The sequence below is a fragment of the Lipotes vexillifer genome, unplaced genomic scaffold (assembly GCF_000442215.2).
Source record: "Lipotes vexillifer unplaced genomic scaffold, Lipotes_vexillifer_v1.1 scaffold858, whole genome shotgun sequence".
Taxonomy (NCBI): domain Eukaryota; kingdom Metazoa; phylum Chordata; class Mammalia; order Artiodactyla; family Lipotidae; genus Lipotes; species Lipotes vexillifer.
In genome coordinates this window covers 977,867-997,560 of record NW_006788467.1, presented here as the reverse complement: position 1 = coordinate 997,560, position 19,694 = coordinate 977,867, and the positions used below count along the sequence as shown (strand labels likewise).

At 38.6% G+C, this 19,694-nt stretch overlaps 1 protein-coding gene across 1 annotated transcript in view; it reads left to right on the top strand.

Moving 5' to 3' along the window:
* Positions 1–19,694, top strand: part of GDAP2 (ganglioside induced differentiation associated protein 2) — a 72,315-nt gene that overhangs the window by 22,225 nt on the left and 30,396 nt on the right. Inside the window, exons 4-7 of the mRNA XM_007461627.1 lie at positions 5,828–5,981; positions 6,389–6,477; positions 12,309–12,385; positions 18,943–19,102. Of these exons, the coding sequence (XP_007461689.1) occupies positions 5,828–5,981; positions 6,389–6,477; positions 12,309–12,385; positions 18,943–19,102 (480 nt within the window). The remainder of the gene's footprint in view (positions 1–5,827; positions 5,982–6,388; positions 6,478–12,308; positions 12,386–18,942; positions 19,103–19,694) is intronic.

Here is a 19,694-nt window from a genome sequence, read left to right as displayed (position 1 = left end):
AAACAATAAATGCTGGAGAAGGTATGGAGAAAGGGAACCCTCTTGCACTGTTGACAGGAATGTAAATTGATAGAGCCACTGTGGAGAACAGTATGGAGTATAGTTTTCCTTAAAAAACTAAAATAAGTACTACCATATGACCCAGCAATCCCACTACTGGGCATATACCCTGAGAAAACCATAATTCAAAAAGAGACGTGTATCCCAATGTTCACTGCAGCTCTGCTTACAATAGCTAGGATATTGAAGCAACCTTTGTGTCCATTGACAGATGAATGGATAAAGATGTGTCACCTGTATACAATGGAATATTACTCAGCCATAAAAAGGAATGAATTGAATTATTTGTAGTGAGGTGGATGGACCTAGAGTCTCTCATAGAGTGAAGTAATTCAGAAAGAGAAAAACAAATAGTGTATGCTAACACACATATATGGAATCTAAAAAATGGTACTGATGAACCTAGTGGCAGGACAGGAATAAAGGACCAGACGTAGAGAATGGACTTGAGGACACAGTGGGGAAGGAGAAACTGGGATGAAGTGAGAGAGTTGCATTGACATATATACACTACCAAATGTAAAATGGATGGCTGTTGGGAAGCAGCGGCATAGCACAGGGAGATCAGTTCGATGCTTTGTGACGACCTACAGGGGTGGGATAGGGAGGGTGGGAGGGAGGCGAGGGGGGGGGGATATGGGGGTATATGTATACTTATAGCTGATTCACTTTGTTGTGCAACAGAAACTAACACAACATTGTAAAGCAACTATACTCCAATAAAGATATTAAAAAAATAAAAATTAATTCTAAAATAACGTTCCTATTAAAGGAATCGTTAGTAGTTATAATTTTACAGAGGATTTTTATTGGTTCATTAAATACAAAAAAATTGATGTATGATTGCATAATAAAGTTTTTCTAATTCTAAGAAAAAAAAGGACACTGCAAGAAAAGAAAACTACAGGCCTATATGTCTGATGAATATATAGGTGCAAAAATTCTCAACAAAATAGTAGCAAACAATACAGCAGCACTTTAAAAGAATCACACACTGTGATCAAGTGGGATTTATCCTTGGGATGAAAGGATGGTTCGACGTACACAAATCAATAAATGTGATACACCACATTAATGGAATGAAGAGTGAAAATTATATAATCCTCTCAATAGATGAAGAAAAAATGTTTGACAAAATTCATCACCTTTTTCTTGATAAAAATTCTAAACATGTTCAATGTAGAGGGAACATACTTCAACATATCCAGAGCAATTAGGCAAGAAAATGAAACAAAAGGCATCCAAATCAGAAAAGAAGTAAAATTATTACTGTTTGCAGGTAACATGATCTTATATAGAGAAAATTGTAAAGACTCCACCAAAAAACTGTTAGAAGGGGCTTCCCTGGTGGCACAGTGGTTGAGAGTCCACCTGCCGATGCAGGGGACACGAGTTCGTGCCCCGGTCCGGGAGGATCCAACATGCCACGGAGTGGCTAGGCCCGTGAGCCATGGCCGCTGAGCCTGCACGTCCGGAGCCTGTGCTCCACAACGGGAGAGGCCATGGCAGTGAGAGGCCCGCGTACTGCAAAAAAAAAAAAAAGTTAGAACTAGTAAATCCAGTAAAGTTGCAGGATACAAAATCAACATGCAAAAATCAGTTGCATTTCTATACAGTAACAATGAACCACCTGAAAATGAAATTCTGAAAACAATCCCATTTTACAGTAGCATCAAAAAGAATAAAATTCTTACTAATAAATTAAGTGAATAGGTAAGAGATCGGTACACTGAGAACTATAAAACATTGATGAAAGAAATTGAAGAAGACATAAGACATAAATGGAAAGATAGCCTGTGTTCATTGATTGAAAGAATTAATATTGTTAAAATATCCATACTACTCAAAACCATCTATAGATTCAGTGCAATCCCTATCAAAACTCCAGTGGTATTTTTCACAGAAATAGATAAAATAATCCTAAAATTTGTATGGGACTACAGAAGACCCCAAATAGGCAAAGCAATCTTGAGAAAGAGGAGCAAAGCCAGAGGCAACATACTTCCTGATTTCCAACTATACTACAAAGCTATAATAATCAGAACAGTAACAAATGGGACTACATCAAACTAAAAAGCTTCTGTACAGCAAAAGAAGAGGCATTTTCCCAAATAAGACACAGATGGCCAATAGGTACATACAAAGGTGCTCAATAAAAACCACAATGAAGGGCTTCCCTGGCGGCGCAGTGGTTGAGAGTCCGCCTGCCAATGCAGGGGACACAGGTTCGTGCCCCAGTCTGGGAAGATCCCACATGCTGTGGAGCGGCTGGGCCTGCGCGTCTGGCGCCTGTGCTCCGCAGTGGGAGAGGCCACAACAGTGAGAGGCCCGCATACCACAAAAAAAAAAAAAAAAGCACAGTGAAGTATCACCACACACCTGTTAGAATGTCTATTATTTTAAAAATGAGATAACATGCTGTTAAGGATGTGGAGAAAAGGGACCCGTTTTGCACTCATGGTAAGTATGTAAATTGGGATAGCTGTTATGGAAAACAGTATGGAGGTTCCTCAAAAAAATTTAAATGGAATTACTGTATCGTCCAGAAATTCCACTTCTGGGTATAAATCCAGAGAAAATGAAATCATTATCTCAAAGAGGTATCTGCACCCCAATGTTCATTGCAGCATTATTTATGATAGCCAAGACATGGAAACAACCTAAGTGTCTATTGATGGATGAATGAATAAAGAAAATGTGGTGGTGGTAGTGTGTGTATGTATAAACTATGTGTGTGTACATATTATATAATATATAATATAAACAGTGGAATATTTTTCAGCCATAAAAAAGGAAATCCTGCCATTTGCAACAATATGCATGACTTTGATGGTGTTATGCCAAGTGAAAATAAAGTCAAAGGCATATTGAATGATCTCATTTATATATGGAATCTGAAAAAAGCTGAAGTCATAGAAACAGAATAGAATTGTGGTTGACAGGGGTGGGGGAAATGAGATGTTGGTCAAAGGAACAAACTTCAGGCTATAATATGAATACTAAAGTTGTATAGCTTGGTGATTATAATTAATAACACTATTACATACTTGAAGGTTGTTAAGAGAGTAAATCTGAATTGTTCTCTCTAAAGAAAAGTAGTTATTTGAGGTGATAGATGCGTTAACTAACCTTATTGTGGTAATCATTTCACAATACATACATATATCAAATGACCACGTTGTACACCTTAAACATGGTCATTTGATATATGTATATATTGTGAAATGGTTACCACAATAATTATACAATGTTATATGTCAGTTATGCCTCAGTAAAGCTGAGGGGAAAAGTACAGCATCAAAGTCAAGAGAGGCTGTTATTTATTCTGTCCTGTTAGGACCCCATGCTGCATAGTTTTCATTTTATTATTACTTTTTAAGAGTGATAAACTGGGATATACCTAAAAGAAAGTGATTAGCATAGTAGACATTGTGGAAACCATATTATTTGAAGGAATAGTTTAAAGAGCTAGGATTAGCATAGAGAAAAGAAGATTTGAGGGAAATATGACTTGTTTGAGTGAATTAGGCCAAGATGTTTTTCAAGATATCCCACCTTCTGGATATATCTGATTCACCTGAGGTACCATTTAGTTTATTGCTTTATCCCTTGTATTTTCTCTAAACTGGAAGTTATATCTAATGGAATCAAGTTTGGCTAAAATATTTCATAGGTGATGTTGTGTTGTGTACTTAATATTGTCTCATATTAGAAGATACATGATATCTGATTGACCTGTTAGTGGACCATTATTAAGAGGCTCTCCAGATTAGAGTGATGACAGTTTGATCCTTCCATTTGCACAGTTATATTTTATCCTTCGTGGCTGACAGTTAATCAATGAGATGGTATTTAGGCTCTATGAGCATCTAGTTCCTCATTGTACATTCACATAATGGTTTTAGCAACAATTTATAGTCCTAAATTATAGTTTGGGTGGAAATAATATTCTACATTAGAAATTATTTTCCAGATTTTTGAAGGCATTGCTCCATTGTTTTCTATTTTCATTATTGCTCTTGAAAAATCTCATGTTATTATTCCTGATTCTTCATATGTTACTGTTTTCTGGAAACTTTATGATCTCATCTTTATTTCTGATGTTTTTTTAATTGAAATTTAAGTGAGTTAAGTAATTTAAGTGATGTGGCTTGGTCTGGTTTGGTTATTCCATGGGCTCTTTGGGTCTAGAAACTCGTATCTTTCCATTATGGGAAATTTCTTGTTTTATTTGTTTAATAATTTCCTTCCCTCTGTATTCTCTGTTCTGTCTTTGAAGAAACTTTATTGTATGCTGTACCTCCCATTTCATCTTCCAAGTTTTATATCTGTTACCTCTTATTTTCCATCTGTTTATTTTCTGGAAGATTTCCTCAACTTTAACTAACCCATCTATTGAACTTTTTATTTCTGCTGTCATATTTTTCACTTGGCTATAACAATTAGATAAGTGCTTTTTTCTCTTCTCTGAATATTCTGTTTTTCATAACATTCAGGTTATGTTTAAGACATACTATGTCTTCTCTTACCTCTCTGAGAGTAGTAATTATAGTGTTGGGGGTTTTTTGGCTTGTTTTTTAAGTTTCCTTCCCTAAATTGCTTATTTCTTTTTAGCATTTGTGCCCCCCACACACACCCCATTTGTGAGAGGCTTTTCTCACTTCCTGGTGATCCTCGAGTGTCAGCATATTCAAGAGAGAGGAATTGAGAAGGTACTGGGAAGCTTTGTGCACATGGGCTTGGTGGATCTTGAAGCAGATGATGAGCAGGAGCCCTGCTGTTTCATTGGGAGGACATCCCTCATTTATCAGAATCTGTAGGTCCTTTGGTTTGAGCCTCTTAGTCTCCTGGAAGGGAATCTTCCAGGGGTATAATCATGGATGTCTGTTTTGGAAGCCAGTTAGGAGCAGAGATCTAGAGCCATTACTGTTGAGTATAACAGTTTAATCAAATCCCCTCTTTTCAGCTGTGCCTGGGGTTCTAGAGTCCAGAAGCCCTAGTGCAGCATCTCCCAAGAATAAACCTTCCTGTTGCTATGGTGGTAAAGGAATCATCGCCTTGCTGTGCTGGCTGGGGGAGGGGTTGTTGCAGATTTGAATGTTTCTGTGCAAACTTTTAACTCAGCCTCCTCTTTTTAGTCCCACTTCACATCATAGCCTTCAGAAGTTCTTAGGACCTCCAATTTCTGAGCCTTTTTAGTGTTCTGTAGTAATAACAACAATAATAGCTAATGCATGAATGCACTTTGCACATATTAACTCATTTAATCCTGTGAAGTAAGTACTACTAGTATCCCCCTTATATAGGAAATTGAGGCACGGAGAGGCCAAGCGCTTGTCCAAAGGGTCACAGCAGGAACATGGTGGATTCAGGATTTGAATCAAAGCATTCTGTCTTCAATCCAACACTGCCTTTCAGAACAGACCAGCTTGCTTCATGTTGGTCACCCCATTTCTGCAAGCAGTTATGTTTCTCTGCTTTGCTAAATCAGTTGCTTCTAGTCCACTGACTTTATTCCTTCCAAAATTTTAATGATGCTTTTCTGCTTCATGTTCTCTCCCATCCTCTTTGTCTCTCTTTTTATACCTATTGTATTGCTTCACTGTCATTTTGGGATCAGAGACAAATGTTTGTCTTCAATCCATATTTTTAACTGGAATTTCTCAAAGTTCGCAATGCTTTGTCTGTTTCATGCATTGTTCTGTTAGTTTGCTGGGGTTTTTTTCCCTAACAACTCCATGACTTATATATTCTCCCTTGTTCCCAGGTTGCCGGACAGGTGAAGCAAAATTGACAAAAGGATTTAATCTAGCTGCCCGGTTCATCATTCACACAGTGGGACCTAAGTACAAGAGCCGCTATCGCACAGCCGCTGAGAGTTCCCTATACAGCTGCTACAGAAACGTACTTCAGCTGGCCAAGTATGGCTAACTCAGTTCCTAGACATAGCATGCCATACATTGGTAAAGGCCCTGGTTTTAAAATGAAACCTAACTATGAAAGTCAAATTTTGAGGGACTTAAATAATTTAAGAGGACCCTGAAGATAGAATTAATCATCTTCTCAAACGTGGCAGAGTAAGAGGAATACATTTGGGTGACTTGAGAATTTAACACATTCCCATTTTACTTAGTTCCCATTTTGCTTGGAATATATTTCCCCCAAATGGTGCAGTTAAATTATATATTAATATAATTTTTACATAGTGCAGTTGGGTTAAATATTACAGTAGATTCATTGAAGGGACAGGGAAGAAGTTAAGCTGCATTTTTTATTATTTATTATGAATGCTTAGAGTATAGTTTTTCTGTTTTCTGTTTGATTGCAGAGAGCAGTCCATGTCTTCTGTTGGATTCTGTGTCATCAATTCTGCAAAACGAGGTTACCCTTTAGAGGATGCAACACACATAGCACTTCGTAAGTAAAGTTGGGGGTACTGTACATAAAAAGTTTTTTATCACTAGTTAAATAGTTGCAGCCAAAGAAGATTTGTTGATTAACTGATTGTGGCACTCTGGCGGGAAGTTAGTGTTGACAAGTTGCAGAGCTCTCAGTTTACTTTCTAGGTTTGACATTTTTATCCATTTGAATAAAGGCTTAGAAAATTTGCCTATTAAGTTTGAAGATTATACCGCTGAGAAGTATGGCCAATGCATTGGGTATTTGAATCATAATTCAGAATAATCTTAGCAGGAGCAACAGTGAAGTCGAAACAGATTTTGTAATATCAGATTGATACAGCACTATTAGTTTAAGCAGTAGCTTTCACGTGTGCTATTTGAATATAAAACCCTGCATTTAGATTTTTTTTTTTTTCTTGCGTTATGCATTTAGATTTTAAAAAGACTGGGCTCAATCATTATGAGCCAGAATGTTGTATATGTAATATAAAAATATGATGCTTAGCTCGAGGGAGTCCCTGATCTCACTGTATTGTATACAGCTTCAGACCACACCTAGAATTTTGCATCTAGTTCTGGCTGTCATATCTCATGAGACTGACAGACTGCAGGGCAAACAGTTTGAAACATTAGTGGTGTTTCTCCTAAAGAAGAACACGCTTTTAGCATATATGGTGCCCAAATATATGGAGTCGTCTCATGTGGACTTATTCCATACTGTATTTTTAGAGCAATAGTTCTTAACTATTATGACTTCTTTGGAATTCATCATAAACTACACTGAGCATCTGATGAAAGAAAGCTGTGGACCCTTTTCCCAGAGGAATGCATATACAGAGGGAATTTACATGCTATTTCAGGAAGTTCACAGATCCTTGTAAAGATTGTAAATAAGATCTCCAACTGTAGAAGGCAGGTCTAAGACCAAGTGACAAGGAAGAAGATTTGTTCCCCTTTGAGACAGGACTATCTGAAATAGAAAGGGTTTTTTTGTTTTGTTTTGTTTAGTTTATTTATTTATTTTTGGCTGCTTTGGGTCTTTGTTGCTGCGCACAAACTTTCTGTAGTTGCAGCAGGCAAGGGCTACTCCTCATTGTGGTGCATGGGCTTCTCATTGTGGTGGCTTCTCTTGCTGTGGAGCATGGGTTTCAGGTGCGCAGGCTCAGTAGTTGTGACTCAGGCTGTAGAGCGCAGGCTCAGCAGTTGTGGCGCATGGCCTTAGTTGCTCCACGGCATGTGGGATCTTCCCGGACCAGGGCTCGAACCCGTGTCCCCTGCATTGGCAGGTGGATTCTTAACCACTGCGCCACCAGGGATGTCCCAAAGATCTTTTCTTTTCGTCTCTGTATTTCCAACGCTTTCATATGTCAGGAATGCTTTACGTGTGGTCCTTGCTGAAGAAATATGTATTTTAAAAAGGGATAAAAGAAATTCCATTTCACTTCTTCAACAACCTTGTGTGGTAGTGTAGTGTTTTAGGTATTTGTTTTACAAATAAAGAGGCTCAGAAATTTATCATTTTCTTAGGGTTATGCAGACTTGGAACATATATCCAGGCCTTCTGACTCCCAAGTCTAGTAACCTATGTGTTGTACTAGATAATTCATTATGCTTGAGTTAGGACTGCTTCAGTGGGAAACTACTGTTATAGCTAGCCTGCATGTATTCTGAATGGTGCCTTACCAAAGCAAAGTTCCTACCTTTATATAATTCTCCTTGGCAAGGCTTTTGGCAGGTCTTAACTTTCTCTGGTTTCGTTTAGCCTGTGCCCCATATCTCATAGCTTGAGATAGGCCTTTTATGTCTCCATTTTTTATTAAAGTAATTATATGGATTAGAATTTAAAGAGACACCATCATTTTGTAGAAAAGGCTCTGAAAAGGTAGTCAGGAAGACTGGTTTTTGGTCCCAGTTCTACCAGTCTAACTCTGGCTCTGTGGCCCTCAGATAAGTCACTTGATACAGTACCACAGAGGAGTCAGCTTTGAACAGTAATTGTAGTAACAGCAGATAAAGATCAAAAGTAGGTATAAGGCCATAGTTCCTATGAGTCAGGAGTCTGGCTTGGCTGACTCTTCTGCTTGGGGTCTCCCATGGCAACAACTTAGATGTGGGCCAGACAGTTCATCTCTGGAGCTTGGGGGGTACTTCTAAGTTCATGTGGTTATTGGCAGGATTCAGTTTCTTGCAGTTGTGGGACTGGAGGTCCCTGCTTTCTTGCTGCCTGTCAGCCAAGGGCCACTCGCAGCACTTAGAGGCCACCTGAACTTCCCTGCTACGTGACCCTTTCCCAACAGGGCAGCCCACCTCCTCCAGGCCAGCAGGAGAACCTCTTCTTCCATCAGCCAGCCAGTGCCTCACACCGTGTAACTCAACCACAGGAGTGACATTCTTCACTTCTGCTGGGTCCTTGCACATTCAAGGGCAGGAGATTCAACCAGGTTGTGACTCTTTGGACGTCATCTTAGAATTCTGCCTGTCACCGGGTAGAAAGCCAGCCCAGTCTTCCTACCTTTAAATTGTCAACCAGAAACCCAGCATGTGCTTTTGTAAATGGTCCCTCAATTAAATTCTACTCAAATTACAAAGAAAAAAAGTAGGTATAAGGGACTTTGATGAAGCAATTTCTAGAAATTTAATTAGCACAAAGGAAATGTAAAGCTTTAAGATAAGCAGGTTAACTTGTATGTTATAAGACCTGCTTGACTTATTACACCTTAAATCTAATAGCAGAACTATAGCATCTCATTAAAAAATACACATAAACAGTTGTGCCCTTTGCTCACATACTTTCTAAGCATCTGGGAAATAAATGGCTTTTAGGCCTTTGTAGCATATATGGGCCAAGAACAAATCTGAGGCTGTAACTCTTAAGTCCTTAGTTCCAAAAGCTTTCTTACTTATTAAACTATTATTGAAATTTATTTCATTTGAAATCTAAGTAATATCTTCTTGATAGATATACTAAGTTATTTATCTTTTTTTTCTTAGTTCATGTGCAGTTCAGTTCTTCTCCAGAAGAAACTTAAAGAAACATCTACATTTAGATAAATTTATCATTATTTATTCATTCAACAGAACTCTGAGTGACTACTATATGCTAGACCCTGTGCTGTATAGAAGAGGATACAGTGGTGAGAAAAAAGGCAATGGTGTTGTTCTTATTGTGTTTCCAGTTTGGAAATTTTAATGTCACACATGTCATTCTCACCAGTTAAAGAGTTTTTACTGCAAGTTAGGCACATGGCATCCTAGTTGGTTGCAAAGAATAGTGCACAGTACAAAAACCTTATAGCCATGATATCACTTTTTTTTTTCTCCTTTTTGCAGAATTACTTTTCTGAGTGAACTGTACTGCTGAGGGAATTCAACTTGGTTACTAGTTGGCATCGTACGTTGTCTTCCAAAGGAAATGCCACAGTTATACGCTGGGAAACTATTTTGTGTAAACATTAAAACTTGGTGTCAGGGCTTCCCTGGTGGCGCAGTGGTGGAGAGTCTGCCTGCCGATGCAGGGGACACAGGTTCGTGCCCCGGTCCGGGAAGATCCCACATGCTGCAGAGCGGCTGGGCGCATGAGCCATGGCCGCTGAGCCTGCGCGTCCGGAGCCTGTGCTCCGCAACAGGAGAGGCCAAAACAGTGAGAGGCCTGTGTACCGCAAAAAAAAAAAAAACTTGGTGTCAAAGTAAATAGGATGGAAGAAAATCGTTTGTTTTTTTTTTTAATTTCATTTTTAAAAAATTATTAAAGCAGAATAGAGGGAGAAATGAAAAAATTTGTCACCTGACAGAGAATTAGGAAGATTTGTTCAGTCCTTCAACAAATGGGTCTCCTCTATTAGGCTCTCAAGACACAGTAGTGAACAAGGCAAGCAATAGGTTGATAACCAGAGTCGTAAAATGTTCATTCAGTTACTAGTTACTTTTGAATGATTACTTGCCATATTCCTAAGGTGCGCTAGGCCCTAGTAATATATATATATTATTTTAAAGATTTTTTTTTTATGTGGACCATTTTTAAAGTCCTCATCGAATTTGTTACAGTATTGCTTCTGTTTTATGTTCTGGTTTTTTGGCCCTGAGGCATGTGGGATCCTAGCTCCCCGACCAGAGATCAAACCTGCACTGCGTTGGAAGGCAGCATCCTAACCACTGGACCACAAGGGAAGTCCCAAGGCCCTAGTAGTACTAATGTTAAGTTTACTTGGCTTTCAGAAAGCTCACAGTCTAGATATAAAATGCTATGCGAAGTTCACAAATAGAGGGCTGTTTAAAAGATTATAGGAGGAGCACACGGAAGGATGGAGTTCTATACAAAGGAGATGGCTTTTGACTGGGCCGTGAAAAATGAGTAGGAGTTCACTAAGAGAGGGTCATGGTGGATGAAAGTATTCTAGTCAAAGGCAACCATGCAGGCAGAGGTAGGGTAGCATCAAAGTAAGTGGCATATTCGAAGTACAGCAAAGAAGCCAATGGCTAAAGCATAAGATAGGTGGGAAGAATAGCTGGAAATAAGACTAAAGGGCAGGGGTGGAGGGGTGGTTAGTTGTCAGGGTGTGGAGAGCCATGCCATGGGGACTTTGGATCTTAACCTATAAGCAGTGCAGAGCCATCAGAAATGGTTAGTAAGGAGGGTAACATAAGATAACTCAGGCAACAGTGAATATGTAGGCTTGGAAAGAGAAACAAGAGAACAGTTGAAAACTTATTGCCAACGTCTTTGTTAGCATTGAGAGCCTGAGAGCAGCTGGAAGAGAAAAGGAATGGCTGTTAAAAATATTAGCAATAGAATTTAAAGCACATGATAACACATTGAAAATGCAGGATGAAGGAAGAAGTGAAGGAAGTGTCAGAAGAATTCAGGATTCTAGCTTAGGTGAGTGGTTGGATGTTGCTGTGTAACTGAAATAAGGAGTGCAGGTAAAGGAGCAGGCGTTGGGGAGAGATGGAAGTCAGGTTTGGACCTGCTGGGATCAGGTTTGGACATGCTGAGTTTGAGGTCTCAGTTATCTGGACAGATATGCCCAGCAGGCTGTAGGAAATTTCAGGTCTTTTGTTCAGAAAACAGAGTATAAAGATTTGGGAGCCATCAGCATGTAGAGTATTATTTAACAATCAAATTAGTGAGCTCAAGAAAATATATATACCAAGAAAATTAAAAATATGGAGGACAGAACCTGGAGAGGACAATATTTTTAAAAGGTGGGGTGTGGGCATCTAGAGAGAGATTGCAGGTAAGTTAAGGACTGAGAAAATGCCACTAGTTCTCATTATTAAGAAGTTTATAGAGAAAGAATAAGGATAAGATAGAAATTAAGAAAAAATAATTCAGTTTTGGTTCAATAGGATATTGACAGGGATAAAGAGCTGAGGAGGACATCTAATACTGTAACTGATTAAATGGAAAGGCACTTGTGCTAGGCTATTCTGGTCAGAGAGAGAGAGGCCCCAGAGAATAAAAAGAATATACTAGATAAGGGAGTATCGTCTGGAGTCAGCATCTTCTATCGCCAGGCATTATTTACTGGCAATAAAGCAGTAAATAAAATAAAGCTCTTGCTGTTGTGGAGCTTTCATCTAATGGATGGGGCAGGGAGGGTGGGGAGGATATACAATAAACAGGAAACTCCACGAAATGTCCAGAATAGTTGCTCTGTAAGAAAGCAAATCAGGGAAGAGTTTTTAAATAGGGTGACCTGGGGAGGCTTTACTGATACGGTGTCACTGAGCACAGACCTGAATGACATGAGGAGTGATCCCTTACAGAAATAAAACTTTGAAGGGTTTGATTTTTCTTCACAATTAATTTCTTATTTTTTGAATTAATCTTACTATTCTTTTCCTTAGGCACGGTAAGGAGATTCCTCGAAATTCATGGAGAGACTATTGAAAAAGTAGTATTTGCTGTCTCTGAACTTGAAGAGGTATTTTGCTAATTATCTTGCATTGTTTAAATCTTATTTTCACTTGTAAGTGGTTGCCTCTGTCTCTTCATTATCTGTTAACTGAATTGCCAGCAGAGAAATCCTAATTATCTGTGCACATATTCGGAAGTGGGGCTTACCATCATTTGTTGAACAAGACTATTCTGGAGACTAAAAGCAAGTCAAGAGGAGCATTTTGTTCATGTTTTTCACTGGTAAACTGTTATCACGCAGTAAAATCTTATAAGGTGGAGTTGTTCTGATTTACTCACTATATTAGCTCTCAAGACAGCTCAAGACATCGCCTTATGACCTAAGCACTGGGTGCCTGGGCAGCATAACTGCAAAACCACCACTGCTGGAAAAGCCCTGTTATCTCTGTGACCTGGAAACAGGTGACAGCTTAGCCTAGTGGCTAGTATTGAGTAAGTTGTGAGGTTTATGGTTGGTTATGTGTGGTTAGGTTTAGTATGTTTCAATTTAATTTAGAGCCATTTTAGGAAATAAGTTCTTTTTGAAATCTTATTAAGCTTTATTTAGCTTTAGTGTGCTCTGTCCCATTCAGCTTGTATTATTTCTGAGTTTTGTGTCCTTGGGCAAGTTTTGTGTCCTCTCTGTGCTTTGATAAAAAATGAATACTAGGGCTTCCCTGGTGGCGCAGTGGTTGAGAGTCCGCCTGCCAATGCAGGGGACGCGGGTTCATGCCCCGGTCTGGGAAGATCCCACATGCCGCGGAGCGGCTGGGCCCGTGAGCCATGGCCGCTGAGCCTGCGCGTCCGGGGTCTGTGCTCCGCAGCGGGAGAGGCCACAGCAGTGAGAGGCCCGCATACAGCAAAAAAAAAAAAATGAATACTAACAGTACTTATATCGTAGGAGTTTTGTGATAAATGAATTAATACATGTGAAATAGCCATTCAAAGTATATGTAGGTACATATATGAGATATAAACCATTTTGAATTTGCTGAAGTAAGACACATTTACCATGTTTGCTATCTCTTCTTGTTTCACCTGGTTTACCTATTCATTCATTCTCTCAGTGACCTATTATTGAATTCCAGTATATATCAGGTTTACTCCACTGGGTTCTGGGAATACACCAGTGGATGAGTCATGGTCGTTGTCCTCAAGGAACCCACTGTCTGTTGGTGGGGACAGACAAGTCAGATAAGTTATGGTAATTGTGGTAAGGGCATTAATGGAGGTATGGGAAGGACAGGAGCACAAACTCCAGCCTGGCATGGGGTTAGGAAATGCTTTCCATAGATGGTGATATGTAAGGTGAAATCATTGTAAAAGGTAACTAAAATTTTCCAAAGAAAGGGCAAATAACAGTAGTCATACAAGCATAAGCACAGGCATATAAGTAAGAAATAGCAGAAAGGGTGTAGTGTATTGCATAAAATGTGAGGCTAGGAGTGGCAAAAATGAAAGTTAGGCAGGGGCAAGATCACTCAAGGCCTGGTATCTCATACTTTATCAGTCATACAATGGGAGAACATAGAAGAGCTCCAAGCAGACAAATGATGCGGTCTCACTTCTGTATTAGTTATATGGAGGATGAGTTTGAAGGAGAAGGACAAGTGACAAGAAGAGATAATAAGCAGTTGTAATATTCCAAGTGAGAAATGATCAGGCCTGAACAAGGGCACTGGAGGTGTTGAAATTAAAAAAATACATTAAACAAATTCAGGTGGAGTTGGAGGTCACAAATATGTAGGGGAAAAGAGAGAGGGAAGTTAAGGATGACTCCTAGGTTTCTGGCTTGGATGACTGGATAATGATGCCACTAGTGAGATAGCAGGTAGAAAGGGGGGAAAGTTTTGGAGAGGAGAAGGGATGAAGACACGTTCTATTTTGAACATGTTGAATCCTAGGGGGTCAGTGTATTCAACTGATGATCAGCAGGCCATTGTACTTGTCAGTCTAAAGCTGAGGAGTGAAGTCTGGGCTAGAGATTTGACCATGTCATAGAATAGGACACCAAGTAAGGTACCAAGATAAGATACCCTGTTCTCAGGGAGTCTGTAGACTAATAGTTAGATAGCCAGATAAACAAAGACCACCCTGAAGTGTAGCAAGTCGGAGTGTACATCACAGTGCTGTGGCAGTCTATCAGGGCACCTAAGCCGGACCCAGGGGAACAGAGAAAAATTCTTCACCTGCAGTATACCTGAAAAAAATAGTCATTAACGTTTATCATCTAGGTCCAACGGACTTTTTTTAAAAAGTCATTTTAAGAATAATTTATTGAATAATAAAGGGATAATAAAAAACAATTTGATAAGGTATTTCAGTAAGAATTGAAATGTAACCAACCTTTTTATATCAAGTAAATTTTGTTGCACAAAAATCGTAAAAGATGAAAGAATACTGTCACATCTTTCTAGTAAAATGTTCTTATCACAAAATCTTGTATGGTCAAGTTCTTCCTATAGTGACTCACTGAATGAGAATGCCATATTTCTACTTTGCCCCTAGAAATATGTTGTTGACTCATAGGTTCTTGAATTTGAGAAGATTAATCTAGGATATTGTCATCTGAAGACTCAGTGTCTGAGATTCCCTTCATATGATCTATCTTAATCTCATCTTTAATGAAGTGCTGCTGTCTGTGTCTTTACATTCACCTTTGACTCCTTTAATAATTCTGAAACGTCATCTTTGTTCAGTTGTCTCCTCTTTGCTATTTTGGGCTGAAAATGAAAAAGTCTGAATTCCCAAATCTTTCCAATGAAAGTTAAAAACAGATTACAGACTACACATAAGAATAGAGATGCAAAAATTCTTAACAAAATATTAGCCAACTGAATCCAGCAACATATAAAAGGATTATGTAATATAACATCACCAAGTGGAATTTATCCCAGGAATGTTAGCTATGTTTCTGTATATAAAAAAATCCTAAGACGTCCACAAAAAAGCTATTAGAACTAATGGAGCTCAGCAGGGTTACAGGACATAAGATCAATATAAAATATAGTGTTTCTACACACTAGCAAAGAATAATCCAAAAATGAAATTAAGAAAACAGTTGCATTTACAGTAGCATTAAGAAGAATCAAATATTTAAGACTAAACTTAACAAAAGAAGTGTAAGGCTTGTACATTGAAAACTGCAAAATATATTTGAAGAAAAATTTAAAAGGTCTTAACAAATAGAAAGATATCCTGTTTATAGACTGGAAGACAATATTGTTAAGATGGCAGTATTCCCCAAATTGTTCTGCAGGTTCAGCAAAATCCCTATCCAAATCCCAACTGAGTTTTTTGTAGAAATTGACAAGTTGATTCTGAATTTCACATGGATATGCAAGGGACCCAGGATAGTCAAAACAACCTTGGAAAAAAAGAACAAAGTTGAAGGATTCACGCTCAACTTATTTTGGAACTTACTCCAAGCACAATAAGCAAGACTGTGTTGTACTGACATAAGAATAAACATATTGATCAGCGTAATAGAATTTTGACATGGCTGCCAAGACAATTCAATGAAGAAAGAATAAATAGTCTTATTAACAAATGGTATTGGAGCAACTGGTTATCCACATGCAAAAGAATGAAGTTGAACCCCTACTTCACCCATATAAAGGAAATTAGCTCAAAATGTATCTAGGGACTAAGTATGAGACCTAAAACTATAAAACTGTTAGAAGAAAACACAGGTATAAATCTTCATGACCTTGGCTTAGGCAGTGGTTTCTTAGATATGATGTGATGTCAAAGACACAAGCATCCAAAATAAAAATAGGTGAATTGGTCACTCTTATAATTCAACAGTAAAAAGACAAATCACCCAATTTTAAAATGGACAAAAGTTGGTATTTACCCAAAGGAGTTGAAAATTTATGTCCTCACAAAAAACTACAAAGGATGTTTATAGCAACTTTATTAATATTTGCCAAAACTTGGAAGCACCAGTATGTTGGTAGGTGAATGGGTAAATAAACTGTAATACATCCAGACAATGGAATATTATTCAACACTAAGAAGAAATAAACTATCAAGCTATAAAAAGATATGGAGGGACCTTAAGTGCATATTACTAAGTGAAAGAAGCCTATCTGGGAATTCCCTGGTGGCGCAGTGGTTAAGAATCCACCTGCCAGTGCAGGGGACACGGGTTCGAGCCCTGGTCTGGGAAGATCCCACATGCCGCGGAGCAGCTAAGCCCGTGTGCCACAACTACTGAAGCCGGCGCGCCTAGAGCCCATGAGCCACAATTACTGAGTCCACGTGCCACAACTACTGAGCCTGCTCTCTAGAGCCCACATGCCACAATTACTGAAGCCCACGTGCCAAGAAGCCTGTGCTCTGCAACAAGAGAAAACACTGCAATGAGAAGCCCACGCACTACAACAAAGAGTAGTAGCTCACCGCGACTAGAGAAAGCCCGCATGCAGCAACAAAGACCCAATGCAGCCAAAAATAAATAAATAAATTTATTTAAAAAAAAAAAAAACATGCCTATCTGAAAAGGCTGCATACTGTATGATTCCAACCATCTGATGTTCCAGAAAAGGCAAAACTACCAAGACAATAAAAAGGTCAGTGGTTGCCGGAGGATGGGGGAGGGATGAATAGAGCACAGAGGAATTTTAGGGCAGTAAAAATACTCTGTATGGTAGTATAATGACGGATACAAGTCATTATACGTTTGTGCAAACCTGTAGAATGTACAACACCAAGAGTGAACCCTTATATAAACTATGGGTGATTAGACGTAGGTTCATCAGTTATAACAAATGTACCACTCTGGTGGGGGTTGGTGATAGTGAGGGAGACTGCGTGTGTGAGGGCTGAAGGGATATGGGAAATCTCTCTACCTTCTTCCCAATTTTGTTGTGAGCCTTAAACTGCTATGAAAAAATAAAATCTTAAAAAATGGGCAAAAGTTTTGAATAGACAAGCACGTGGGAAGATGTTCTGTAACATTAACCATTAAGGGAATATAAATCAAAATCACAGTGAGGTACCACTTCACACTCACTAGTGTGACGTTAATTACAAAGACAGACAATAACAAGAGTTAGGATGTGGAGAAATTGGAACCCTCATACGTGGCTAGTGAGAATGTAAAATTGTGCAGCTGCTTTGGAAAACAGCCTGGCAGTTCCTCAAAAAGTTAAAAAGAGATTCCAGTCTTAGGTATATGCAGAATAGAATTGAAAACATACGTCCACACAAAAACTTGTACACGAATATTCATACCAGCATTATTCATAACAGCCAAAATGTGGAAACAACCTAAATGTCTGACTAACTGATAGATGGATAAAGAAAATATGGTATATACATACAATGGAATATTAACCTATAAAAAGAATGAAGTACTGATATATCCTGTAGCATGGGTGAACCTTAGAAACATTATGCTAGATGAAGAAAGCCAGACACAAAAACCATATACTGTATTCCATTTTAATGAAATGTCCGGAATAGGTAAATCTATACAGATAGAAATGTTAGTGGTTGCCAGGGGCTTGGGGAGGGAGGGATGGAGAATGACCTAGCTTATGAGCTTAGATTTTCTATTTGAGATGATGAAATATTCCGGAATTAGATAGTGGTGATGATTCCACAACTTCATGAGTACACTAAAAACCAGTGAATCGTATACTTTAAAACGTGGATTTTGTGGTACATGAATTATATCTGTTTTTTAAAAAGGCTGCAAAGATGTTGTCTCTAGTCTTTTTTTTTTTTGAGTACAGTTGACTTACAATCCAGTCTTCTTATGTACCTCATATAATATACTTACGTACATGAAAGATGATGCAGTATTATTGCAGGTGACATAATAGGAAAACTGACATATAATGATTTCTCTGTCCTTCTAGGCAATTCCATCGTTCTTCTGGTTTCTTATTATTCTATTGTAGTCTTTTTTGGTATAGTTGGGAATAATTGATGAATAATGATAAAATAATTCTAGGATGATGAAAAAGCAAAATGCTTCCAGATATAGGAAAAATAAGAGCACTGAGTATCTATAATGTATCATGGATTTAAGAATGAGTCCAATGGACCAACCCATATGAAAATTATAAGATAGAATGAGTTTTATTCTATTTTTTTAAGTAAGATATATCTTTATTCTTTGAGAAATCTCTAAGAAATAGTGGAAGTCATGAAATAGCAATCCTTCACAAAGAGAACTGTTAAAAAAAAATCTCAAAAACTAAACCTGGGTCCAGTGGACCCTGGTGGCACACTGAGGATTAAGGAAGTGGTGTCTGAGCTGAATCTTTAAAGACAAATATCACTAGTGAGGTGAAGGAGGGGTTGGGGACAGGGGTCACAGAACTTTTCATTCCAGGTTCAGTGACCTGGAACTTCCAGGATGGGAATCATGCTCAACTTGAGTGACTAACAAACCCTGATCCTTAACACAAGAACTGATTGAGGGTCCCAGGCAGCATACAGTCTGAGCTTAGAAGTGGTGTGGTCTTTCTCCGTGATGAAGGCTGTCTTCACGGTGTAACAACACTGAGCACTGCTGGTGGCTGCTTCATTACTTCATTAGTTTTCACACAATGTTTGGCTTTTCTCACACAGGCTACTTACCAAAAGCTGCTACCTCTGTACTTCCCAAGGTCATTAAAGGAGGAGAGTTGCTCATTGCCACACCTACCTGCAGATATTGGAAACGCAGAAGGGGAGCCTGTGGTACCTGAACGGCAGATAAGAATAAGTGAAAAACCTGGCGCCCCGGAGGGTGAGTTCTCCTTTTCTTACTTTCCCTCTTAAGGAAGCAAAGGCTCTGGTAAACATCAGCCACCGAAGAAGTAGGAAGTTCAACCTGACCCTTGGGAGGCTATTAGTGTGACACTAAGATCAAGACCAACTTAGGTGTTTTTAGAGTCTTATTCTTGTTAAGGTTTACTCTTTAAATTTAAAAAAATACATATGTATTTTATATATATATATATAATGTCAAGTCTGTGTTCGGCAGTAGAGATTCAGAGGTGGATATGACAACATTTTTACCCTCACGAAGTTTATAGTTTCATGCAGGACACTGTTGAGGAAGCAATCAAGTATATTATCATCTAAAATTTTCAACAGCTTCAACTGTGTCCTCTGAAAGCCATACCTAACATTAAATACTGAAACAAGAATGCTGTTTTGTTTTGTTTCTTTAGGTTACATACCCCTGTAGATTGAAGTGATAGTAGAGCAGGGTAGGATGGGAGCTCCTCTGAAGCTGTTCTGTATGACAGCTTGTACTGATCTTCTTGGATACATGTTATTGGAGACATGCCTCACAAGCTTCATTGCTGGAACTTGATCTCAAAATCAGCAGTTTA